This window comes from Suillus subalutaceus, assembly GCF_016647625.1.
Source record: "Suillus subalutaceus strain FC151 chromosome Unknown DFJ58scaffold_101, whole genome shotgun sequence".
Taxonomy (NCBI): Eukaryota; Fungi; Basidiomycota; class Agaricomycetes; order Boletales; family Suillaceae; genus Suillus; species Suillus subalutaceus.
In genome coordinates this window covers 161,003-173,479 of record NW_024540350.1, presented here as the reverse complement: position 1 = coordinate 173,479, position 12,477 = coordinate 161,003, and the positions used below count along the sequence as shown (strand labels likewise).

Sequence of the window (12,477 nt, the reverse complement as noted above, 5' to 3'; positions counted from 1 at the left end):
TGTAGCTTGCCTGGTGGGTTTTTATAAGAATTGTTGTTTATGATCCGGTGTCCTGAACTAATCTTAAAAAGTGATTTATGAGGGAACTGAAGGTTTCGATTTGTGTTGATTGGCATGGATTGTGAATGAACAAAGTGGAAGGACTATGCCAGGACTGTATTGGGTTTAGTTGTCCAAGGCATGTGACGGTCTTGTGTGGAATCAATCCTAATTGGTCATAATTAAAAGTTGAAGTTGGAAAATACTGATATGAATCCACTTAACTTGGCATTGAAACATAAAACAATACTTGTCATCACTTGAGATAAGGGAGGTAGACTGGTCAAGATCCAAGCAAGAAAGATATAGAGATGATGAGGGACTTAGTTTTTGAAATCATCTTCACAAGTTCTGGTGCAATGGAGAGTCACAACATTACCGAAATTGTTGGTGACTTAACAAAGGCAGAGCTGGTCACTGTAGTTCCTGCAAATACACTGAGGGCAAATATTCAAAAGCAGACATGGCCACAAATCATGGATGTGGTATGCAAACTGCCTGACCATATTTTGGATATGATACACCAAGCTGCAGAGAAAAAAGATGAGGGACGTGAGATGGAACACGAGAAAAGCTGAGAGGAAAAGGATTACCAACAAACTTCAATGTGATGCACAGAAGAGTGTTGAAGAAGTTGATTTTGAAAAGCACAGTGATGGTGTTGCTGATGAGCACGATTATTCGAAGTACCTTGGATTACCATCAGAAGAAGAGATAAAAAAGTGCTTCAAAGCATACATATCAGGGATGTCAAACGGAGCTCTTGCAATGTCAATTTGCATTGTCTGTGGTCAGGAGTTGATGAGTTCTGAAGGTGTGTAACAACAGTTGTGGAATACATTACATTAATTGTTCGGCATGGAAATGTCGCACAGGCAACATGCATCATCTGTGTAGGATACCAAACATCAGGCAGTGGCTTTCTGTATCAATGGAAACATTACCTGCGGCAGCAACATTATGGGAGGGATTATTGTTGCTTGAAGGACATGTTAAAGGAGAGGCACCTGATGCAACAGGCTGGATCTGTTGTGAATGTCATTGATCACTTGAGGCTGATACAATGCCCAAGTTCACGCTTGCAAATAACATGTGGATTGGTCCTATTCCACATGAACTTGCCATTCTCACTCTCCCAGAGGAACTTTTAATTTCTCGTCGCTTTTCTTGATGTTACATCTTCAAACTATATCCAAAGGATACTCGACATGCAAATCCTAGTCATTTGCAGTGGGGAATGGTGGGAAACGTCACTTTATATGATATGAACACCGATGAAGTTGCAAAGATGGTCAAGGGCCAATTCCTACCACAACCAGTTACTTCTCTGGCATCCGTGCTCACAGTAACCTATGTTGGGACTAGAAATTTGCCCAAGGACTGGCTGAAATCAACATTTCATGTTTGATGTGGTGTTATGTTCAATGCGCTTACCTGGTTGAAGTCCCACAATCCACTTTATGCTGATATTCAAATATCAGAGGCGCAACTTGCACATCTCCCAGAGGATGATGTCCCTCAAGAAATAGTTTCTGTTGTCTGTCACGAGGCCAGTGATGATATTGCAATATGAGAGAACAAAGGATATGTGCCTACAGATGATGAGATTAGAAATGGTGTGTGTTGCAGTAACAATGAACATAACATCACCATTTAACATATCAGAATTTATTAGATGAAGACATTCCTAATCTGGAGAATGACTCAGAAGGATATAGTTTTGGAGAAAATAGCAGTGATAGCCATGGTAAAAATCTGAACAATTTTCAGATGAACAAGTTATTGATGATGTGCGTTAATAGACGCACATGTTATTCCGTTGAAGTTCTTAGGTGTTACAGACGCAGAACTCAGTACACTGCCATTGAATGATTTGATGAAACATGCACTTATGAATCTTGATGACGGTGTCACCGACAATGAAGGAGGCTATGTTGTGCGCCATAGCCATTACCCTGTTTCAGATTTTGGGTGCAATCAAATAGGAGGAGAAAACTTGCATATGATGAATCCACTTGCCATGACATATCCCAAACTGTTTCCTTATGGTGTTGGTGGAATCGAGGATACACATGGAAAGTTAGTTGGTTTTGATGAACATGTGTGATGGAGCTTACAATATCATGACCGACACTTCCAAACCCACCATTCATTCCCATTTGTCATTTTTGGCATGGAGCAGAAGTGCAAAGCATTGCAATCAGCTTGAATTCAGATGTATCGCAAGGATTTCAAATGCGATGGATATATCATCAATTCTATTACTGTTTCTGACCTTAAACAAGCAGAGAAAGAAGAGGCAGAACACAGAAAGATATCCAATCCTCAGGGTTCAACTTCTTCAGAAACATGTGTTTGCAGTGTCTAGGCGTATCATGGGATCTGATAATTATCAAGGTCAATATTGCGGGTTTATATGGGGAACATGTTTGTGTCTTTGGGGCCCGAGTCTTTGGACAACAATCAATCCCAGTGACACACACGATCCTGTTGCACAGGTTTTTGCTGGGGAGCAGATCGACATGGATGAATTTTTCCATGATGCTGGACTGGATAGCAATCACAGAGCTCAAAATATTGCCAGAGATCCTTTTGCCGCCACAAAGTACTTCTTCTTCATTATCAAGGCAGTGCTTTCAACACTTTTTCAGATTGAAGTCAGAGGAAATAGGGTGCATAGTGGGATGGGGATGCTTGGACGTGTTAGTGGCTATTTTGGTGTCATTGAAGCTCAAGGAAGAGGGTTGCTGCACATGCATATGATGATTTGGCTTCGTCACACGCCAAATATGCATGACATGCATGCTCAGTTGCAGAATGGAGAATTTCACACCAAAATCAAGGAGTATATTCAGCAGAATATCCGAGCTCATGTTGAAGGATTGGATGAAGAAACAATTTGAATGATGCCAAAAGAGAGTGACTTGCCATATTCATGACCCCTAGATCCTGATTCTAGCAATTGGGGTATAGAAAACCAAGCAATTGAACGACATGTAGCCAGGTCTCAACAAGTTCATACCTGTAGCAGGGCAACTTGTTTGAGATTTAATTGGCATGGACAGTTGGTCTGCAAGAGATGTGCTCCTTGGTTACTGTCACCCATTGATATTGTCGATGAACATGGCCGATGGAATCCAAAATGAACATACACATTTCTCAACAACTTTTGTCCTGCAATAACTATGACTCTTTGTTGCAACAATGATATCAAACTCCTCACCAATGGAAGTGATACAAAGGACATCACATGGTATTTTACAGATTACTTGACCAAGAAGCAGAATGAAACAAAAATGTATCCGCTTTGATGGTGAGTACATTGTTATATCATCAAGAACATTCAAATCATCTTGATAATGTGGTCAATCGTAATCGTCTGTTACTGTTTCGCTGCCAGCATGCTATCAATTGCCAAATGGAACATTCAGGACCACAAGTAATTACGTATCTAATGGGATGGGGAGACGCAATATATTCGCACCACTATGTACCATTATATTGGTTTGCACTCAAATCTCATTTGCTGCAGACATTCTCAGAGTTGAGTTTGAACAAAGAACAGTAAGTCTTTGTTAAAGATTTTGATCATACATGGGCTGATTCAAACAATTTCAGTGACACATCTGGTTCTGATATCCAGGGTATTGCAAGCAATGAAGACTCTGATTCAGACAACACAAATGATTCAGAGAGTCGGACAGAGACAAAAAAGAGACAACATTATGATTCAGACGACGAGGAAGATGCATTGGTATGTTTTTGTAATATATATTGTCGGATGGTGTAGTGGAATGACTCAATTTATATGTAGGACATGGTCACATTACATGTTAACAATGCTGGACATCTCAATATGTGTTCACAATTAGAATATTACAAGCAACGAGGAGAGGAACTCCCCTCATTCCTATTTTCATTTTGTAATCAACACATATAAAGAAGTGATCCCACCTTCAGAACAGAAACAGCAAGAGCATAAGCTTCTACATCATTTTCGATTCCAAGACATGGTCGGCCAAGAAATGAACAGAGCGCTTATCTCAATGATCATTCCAAATATCACACCCATTGCCGAGTTATCTGATCAAAGGGTCATAATACACTGCCTAATATTGTTGGACCTTTTTTTCCTCGAGGCGATGACCCAAAAACTCAGAAACTGTACTGTTCATCAATTCTTGCATTGCTTGTTCCATGGCGCAGTGTCAAAGAACTAAAAGGCGACTTCAAAACATGGGAAGAAGCATATGGGATTTTTCAGTCAAGCATCACAGCAAGAAAAGAACATCATTGCTGGCATTCAGTACTATTATGAATGCAAGAAAGCTGCAACTCTTTCACATGTCCATGATAGTGAAGACTTTGTATCTGCCGAACACCGTGGATCAAGAAACCAACAAGCTGCAATCATCAATGAAGAAGATGAATATGAAGATGAAGATACAGTTGTTCAGTTGACAATAGATGATTTGCATGCTTACAAAGAATCACAGAAGTCGCATCGTGAAGAAGTGCATGGAATGAATGCAGTTGCAGTTAGATTGTTGACAGGAATTTTTTTGGAGAAGCCAAATTCATGGAATGTTGTTGCATTGAATGTTGGTATCACAAGTGGTGCCAATTATGTTCAGCTTCAAAAGTGGCAAGCTATGATGGCTGATAAAAGAAATGAGGAAGAAGATGAAGTTATTCCTGCCTTTGACTTTGGAGACATTGCCATGATAGACGGACTACACAAAGTCAATGATGAAGGACATATATCATACATCCAGCCTTCAATCCAAGAACATATGTATCTCTCCAGTCAATCCATCCTGTCTTTTGAAAGATCAAAGACGTGCCTATGATATCATCAATTGGCACCTGTCTGAAACATTGGCAGGACACAAACCTCCACAGCTGCTTATGCAAATCCCCAGAGAAGGAGGAGTTGGCAAATCAAAGACTATCCAAACCATAACCGAAAACTTTTGGAGTCGAGGTGTTGAATTTATACTTGTGAAGGCAGCCTATACTAGAATTGCAGCTTCCATCATTGACGGAAAGACTCTACATGTTATCGCATTGATACCTCTTAATGGTCGTGAACAAGGAGTCCAGACATTGAAGAAATTTGCTGCAATTTGGAAAGACAAACTGTACCTCATCATTGATGAGAAATCCATGCTATCTCGCAGGTTCTTGGCCAAAATATCAGCATATATTGCGAAAGGAAAGTCTTTGGCTGGTGAAGAAGAAAACGACCAAGCATTTGGAGGAGTCAATGTGATTATTGTCGGAGATTTTCATCAATTTCCGCCGGTAGCAGTGAAGAAGAGCGCAGCTTTGTATTATCCCTGTGATTCATCAAAGGACACTGTGGAGGACATGCTGGGTCAGAAGATTTATGAGCAATTTACGACCATTGTTCATCTCAAGGAACAAGTTCGTGTTACCAATCCTGAATGGAATGAACTTCTGTATCATGTGCGGCATGGCAGTTGTCGCGCTCACCATGTTCACTTGTTCTAACAAATCCCCATTGTCCACCAATTGACTTCAATTCCGCTCCATGGAATGATGCAGTACTCATTACACCCTGCAATGCAGTACATCACCAGTGGAACTCGAACATGACGAAGAATCATTGTCGAAGGAGTGGACATCAACTTTTCGTGTGCAAGCTAGCAATTTACTGAGGTAGGTATAGTAGAAAGTGGTTGATGTGCCTAAGTGACTTAACAAAAGTTGTAGTGGTAGTCGATAAGTAGTCTTATCTTATTAATTGATTATTAATTGCTTGACTTATGAGTCTACAACATTTGTTATCAATAAAAATTATGCGGTTTGCAATACAATACATTCTTATAAGACTTACATGCTACCTATATTGTAACCATTGAATAGAATAAAAAAGTAGCTCATACTCACCTCAGTGGACCAATAAGTTACTAGAGGATGAAATGCTATAGTCTGGCTTATGTAATACTTCAGTAACACTATCTAACTTTATCTATAGTCATCAAAAACCTGCTAAGAACTTGTAGATTTACTTATAAAATCTATAGCTAGTCTAGCCTTTTCTTATCAATTGGTAAAATATTGGTCAAAAAACTGTATTTGAGAGGTAAAGAGGGATATTGATGGGTATATCCCCCCTGGGTTGCCATACCCTTAATGGAGGGTACATATCCCCAGGAGGTAGGGGTAGGGGTACAACCCTTGATACTCTAGGGTTTACCTCTGCAGTTGCCTACCCTTGCTTAGTTTGGAATGGCTCAGTGTTTCATATCTTTAACAGACTGAGCCCAGGAGCCATCATGGAAAGGTGTTAAGAACATGCTCAAAGGTATCGGATCCGAAGGGCTTGGCCTCAGCTTGTACGCTGTGCCTCCTACCTGAGTACTGCCCTTGATTTCGGAAGGTTAAAGTACCGCGTTTGGAAGAGCAGACGAGTACCGTAGTGTCAATCCAGATGACTTCCGGATATCGGACGAGTAGCGTAAAGGCTAGTCCGGACGAAGTCCAAGACTAGAAGCGGAACAGAGAAAGACTACCCTAAGGTAGAGTCAGAGATAAGTCAAAGGAATCAATCCTAAGACCGGAGGTGAACGAGAGAGAACTCAAGTTCGGACGGAGGCAAGAATGAGCAGAATCTAAGATGATATTCGAACTAAGGTTCTACAGAGTTTGTACATGAGTTTATATACTGTAGGTAGCATAACGGAATGGTCAGTCAGCATGGAACAAAGCTATGTACAAAGCATGTGGAAAGTCTAATGGTAAGTCTAACGGATCAAAGGAAATGAAGTTTGGACATGAATGCACAGGGTAGATCAATAAGCAAAGCGGAAGGGAAGATAGCTGGTGTACCGGAGAAGGTAACATCCAGAAGGAGATAGATGCTGAGTTAAGGTTCTGGGCTCGGGAATGAGTTGTGGACCGGTAAACCGCGTTGTGGACTGGATAGCAGATTAGTGGTCCGGTGTAGAGACTCGCGTTTCTGCAGGCACATATGGGCACATTTCGCACCTTTTCACAACTCATGACAATTGGCCTTCAATGCACAACTTGCACCATCAGCTACATTCGACTTCTATCAGGTCCCTAGTCGTTTTACACATAACGCGCAGCTTTCCCACGAAACGCGCCATAGGCGCAGCACTTTCCCACACAACGCGCAGCATTCCCACATGCGCACCTTGCGCGCTTTCTCGCGCTTAAGCGCCCTGCAAGCGCACTGCATCGCCCTGCATCGCCTATCATCCAGGAACGTCCCTCTATGTCCACCCACCTCATTGGTACGTCATATCCCTTGCCTCGTGGTTTGTAACAAGCATTGCAGCGCTATTACATGTCATTACGTATTCATAGCGCTTATTGCTCCTATCCCTTCCGCTTCCGATGTGATTTCCATAGTATAAAGTTTGCTGACTTACTACTCCATCATAATTACTCCCCTTTGCTGTACTTCCCTCGCTATTGGGTTTTACCTTAGAGTAGTAGTCACCACTTGGGCGCACTTTGTGTTTCCAATGGTTATCATTATCCGCCTATACTAGACCTTTATCCGCGCTCATTATAACACTCGCTCTGCGTTTGCACTCGCTTTGCACATCCGCTTCCTTGTCCGTTTCCTTATCCGGTATTTTCCACACAACGCGCGCCTTAGCGCTCACGTTCCCATGCTCGCGCTTACCTTAGTGCGCTCTCTCGTGCTTCGTGCTCACTTCGCTTTTCTTCTTGCGCTTTCGCGCATCCATCACACTTCAAGGGTCTTTCTTTCATCTGGTTCTGTGTTCAGTAGCAGTCCCCTTTAGGGTCGAACGTTCTTGCATTCTGCGAGTATAGCAGCTAGGCAGAGCCAAGACTCACTTATACTGGTTGAGCATTTTTAGATATTTCATATCAGCCCAGCCAGGTTGAGATCGCCTCACCTGGATCAGACTAGTGGACCGGATCTGATCAGCGGACCAGATCTGTGGACCGGATATCGGATCAATGGATCGGATCTGGATCTGATCTGAGATCCGAATGCATGGATATGACAAAAGGCATCAAAGATCTCTTAACTAAATGGTTATTGTAAGCACACATCACCATTGTCTCATGTGGAATATTGACAAAACTACAGCAGAGACTGATATCTTTGTACTGTCCCTCATTGCCCAAAAATCTGTTCAAACTGGTTCAAATAACTTTGGACCAGGTTCAAGAATTCCACAAGTCCTTGAGCTGTAGACTGGATTAATGGTTTAGTTCCTTCTATTGCATGAACTTTAAACTGGACTTTGGTCAGATTCTAAATGGTTTGGGTTCAATCTGTAGTTCAGAACTGGACCTGGCCACCACTAGATCTGTTTAATGGACATAGTAGCTGTTGTGACAAAGTAAGTCATTTCCTCCTCATATCATCTCAATGCAAATAATCTAATTTCACTTTACCATTAACAGCAAAATGCTGAAAGGTTATTAGTATTCTGTGATGGGACTAGCATGGATGGCAATTTGTTGCAGCATGGTAAAAAGATCATTTCTTATCCTTCATATTAACTAACAGATTGCAGAATATTGGTTGGCAATTTGATGTCCATTTTTTCTGCTGGAAGCTAATTTCCTAGACTAAATGCATTACTGCATATACTTGAGATACTATAGGTAGGAAATTTTATGGCTCCCCACTGTGGTCTCTACTCAAATAATGTTTAGTACTAGCGGCCACTGGTGGGGGTGGGAATTAGCAATTCCCAACCAATATCATCTGTCTTTGTAAGTTGTCACAGCCATTTCATAGAATCTGGCAATACAATAACTGCCAGCACAATATGTCAAATCTCAGGATGTGTGAGTAATTAGTTGATGATAGTGTAGAAATGGGAGGCATCAATTTGTGTGTTACCAAAGTGGAGTTGGTTTGAAGGCCAATTTTGAGGAAGCTTCAGTAACTAAGCAGTATGGTGTTCAGTGAGTAATACAAAGATGGAAGACTTCCCAAGCTTACAGGTCTATCACTCAACTCAGAGGGACTGGGAACCACTGTCAGTGAGTCCATCGTTCTTCTTAGAAGAGTGACAAGAATCTAATGGTTATAAATATTCTCTAGCAAACAAAATTTGAGATGCTTATGCATTTCTTGCTCAAAAAATTTGTGATGGGGATGAGATCTGTATGTTTGGGTGATTATTAACCCAATTACTTGGTCTCACATCCACCAATGATCATTTTATAGGTTTCCAGATGTCATTTTCCACACCTATTACCTAACCAGTCTTCAACCTCCAGATGACTGTTCAGAGGTGCCTTATAATACTGCCACAAAACTGTCTGTGTTAATTGTAAGTAACTCCCACTATTGCAAACTCTTCTGGAATTATATAAATGTTGTAGGATCATATTGGGTTGCTGGCGAAACAAGATCTTGAACAATTCTTTCTAATTTAGCATCCACTCATGCACAATAAGACTCCTATCATCACAGGTATATCAGCAGGTTTTGAGTATTCTGAGGCATAGTCCTTCATTCTGGCTCAAAAACAAAGAAAAATCATGCAAAACAGACCAGGATTGGGTGAGATGTGGCTGGAACAAGTTTTAAGCAAAACCCTGCAAAGCTCATCCCTCCACATCTGAATCTTTGAGAGAGAGTCAACCAATTTGCAAGGTTTTTGCATTTTGGCGCAAATTGGTTGACTCTCTCAAATATGCCTCAGAATACTCAAAACCCACTGATATACCCACGGGTAACCCATGCAGTTCCCTAAGTACAACCCTACACCAAACCTTAACGTCAGATGGGCAGGTTTGCAGGCTCATGGACACTGACTCAGGGATTATTTTCTAAGCTTCAACATGTTGAGCCACTTTCCTAATGTTTTCCTATACCAAGTAATCAAAGTTGCACTTTTCTTATCTTTTGAGCCAATGTTTCAGGTGTCTTTAACTTATATCGTGCTTGAATGATAGTTGATTGACAAAGACTACCAATATACTCAGCTCAACTAGGACTATGACTTTTGTTAAGGAAGTTAAGCACAATAATGACTTTCATTTTTTTTTCATTATCATTGATGTTTCAGGTTTCTTTAGCTTATATCTCTGTCAAATGTCAACTAATTGACAAAGTAAGACTTGTCATAGACTCTAGTTGACTAGTACTACAACCCTTGTTAAGAAACTTAGACATAACAATGACTTTTGAATTTTGTCAATATGTCTGGTACAGGTTTCTGAAACCCTTTCTTATAAGGCTCATAGTTTGCTCAAATTTCATACATTTGATAAGATAAGGGGCTCAAACATTTCATATTGATGAGGTCCATGATCTTGGACCAGTTGTGGGCCAGTCTGCAGCCAGTCCAGTTTTCTGCAACTGCACAAAAATGCAGTTGCTGTCAGTCCAGTCCAGCCTTTTAAATATCCCAGGATCAAGGCAACCATGGTCCAGTTGCCTCCAAAAGAGGGCAAAAGACCAGACCAGACCAGACCAGACCAGACTTTTAAACTCTAGCTCCACTTGACTTGCTCTTACTTATTGGTTTACTTGCTCTCTGTAGCGTTCCTAAAAGCCTCTATCTCAACAAGGCATCATTTCTCCATAGTTTCATTCCTTCTCTCATATTCTTTAGTGTTCCTGACTCTACAGTATTTAAACCCTGTTCATTAACTACTGGTAGAGTAGTTGATCCTTTTTCCCCCGAATACGATTCAGTTCGGACAGTTCTCCCTCGTTCAAAACCTAAGTTTATTCACTCGAAGTCAACTCTTACCGTGTGAACACTTTACAAGTGCCACACTCTCACAGCTCTTGATTCTTGTATCCAATTTTGCTTTTTGCTCTCCCCAATACCTGCGGACTCATCATGGACCTGTACCTATACCCATGCTATTGCCTAGTTTTTCCTGATGTAAGCCACCATTTATGGCAATCATGCAGTATGAGTATTGAGGAGGGAGAAGAAGAAGGTAGCATTGAAGCTTGGACACATGTAAGGATTCATAAAGTGCAGTAAAGTGTGATTTTGAGTGGGTAAAGTGAGTAAAGTACAGGACAGCAAGAAATACACTGTAAATTTTGTAAATTTCAAGATTCCGGGCAGGCTCCTCCCTGTGGATGTGCCCAGTGCCACATACTAGTAAATTTGCACATGTCCCTCTGAATCCATGCTTTCCGATGCTCTTCTGAATGTTATTTTCTCTTTTGTTTTTTTGTTCTGATGCTTCATAGATATATTAATGTAACTCTGGCTTTGATATATTGTGTTTCTCATGAAGATCATCAACGCTGAACTTCGACTTCGAGGCGTCAATGCGCTTACAAGGTCAGGTGCGCTGGAGAAGCTTGTCAGCGCCTGGTTTATGATCAGTCTTCTCTTCTTGGCCCAGAGCATCGAACACGGTGTCACGTGACTTGGTATGATTCCTGTTGTTTTGTCGAACGAATTGTCGGAGTCGGTCGGACGAATCGTTAACGAATCCCAAGGCTTTACAGAATTTACGTTACCTAACAGCAAATTTTTTCAGATATCTCGACTTCTTGTCCTGAAGTACGAGCTCACAAAAGGAAACAGGAAACATATCAATAATCAGAGATTGCACGATAACGAGCTATGTCTCTAAATTCATTGATACCTAAGGCTAGATATACTTGGATTTGATTTGTTTGATTTACAGGTACGTGTAGCGGAGAAGAGAGATTGTACATGTATCCATGTGTACAGTGTAAAAGCAGATAAGTTGAGATGCAATGCTATAACCTGACCAAAAAATAGATATTATATGTAGGTGACCATTGAAGATAGCAGGCATATACGCGACACAGTTCACCGCCACCATGGAGGAGGACCAGATGTTCCGGGTCCTCCAGGCCTCACATAGCTGCTGCGAGTCGAACTGCTTCTTGAATCTAGCCCGCTATCTGTGTTGAAAGATCCAAAGTGCGGTGCAGCTGCATTGTTGGGATGCGCGGTTCCATGAGGTCGGCTCCCCAATGAACCCACGTTGGTCCGTGTTGTGCCATTGAAAGATTGTAATTCACCTGTCGCCAGGGAGTATGAGTCTAGTATGTTAGATGTGGTAGACGTAGATGATGATGACGACGACGATGACGACGATGACGATGAGCCGGCGGACTGAGGAAAAACTGCGCTAGACATGACACTAGATGATGGAGACGTTCCAAAGGTGCTCCGCGGAGCTGGTGCAGCATCATGAAAGCTAGAAGTTGCACCTATGAAACCCGTTCTTCCGATTTCATAATCGACTTCCATTGGAGAAGATGGGAAATGTGGGCCGTTATCCTGTGTTGTTTCAGGCACTCGACGAGCACTAGCTCGATTTGTCATTGACCCAAACCAGGAAGTCGGGCGAGAAAGTGCTGGGCGACTTGACATATTAGGACGAGGTCCGCTGACGTTCTGGACAGATGGGAAAGTGCGGGGTGCCGTACTACTCTGAGCT

The 12,477-nt window shown here is 41.6% G+C and overlaps 2 protein-coding genes across 2 annotated transcripts; both read left to right on the top strand.

Annotated features, from left to right (window-relative positions):
• Positions 1–350: 350 nt before the first annotated feature.
• DFJ58DRAFT_844032 (uncharacterized protein) lies at positions 351–2,942 on the top strand (the record flags this gene model as incomplete). The annotated part of the gene is made up of 9 exons (XM_041393036.1): positions 351–524; positions 574–853; positions 937–1,076; positions 1,238–1,384; positions 1,638–1,655; positions 1,705–1,786; positions 1,842–2,118; positions 2,328–2,466; positions 2,538–2,942. The coding sequence occupies 9 exons, from the start codon at positions 351–353 to the stop codon at positions 2,940–2,942; spliced, it is 1,662 nt and encodes a 553-aa protein (XP_041240756.1).
• A 5,385-nt stretch (positions 2,943–8,327) lies between these two features.
• DFJ58DRAFT_844030 (uncharacterized protein) lies at positions 8,328–9,782 on the top strand (the record flags this gene model as incomplete). The annotated part of the gene is made up of 8 exons (XM_041393035.1): positions 8,328–8,411; positions 8,476–8,542; positions 8,816–8,865; positions 8,888–8,985; positions 9,025–9,063; positions 9,251–9,356; positions 9,500–9,589; positions 9,732–9,782. 8 exons carry the CDS (start codon positions 8,328–8,330, stop codon positions 9,780–9,782), a joined length of 585 nt encoding a protein of 194 aa, XP_041240755.1.
• Between the last annotated feature and the right edge of the window lie 2,695 nt (positions 9,783–12,477).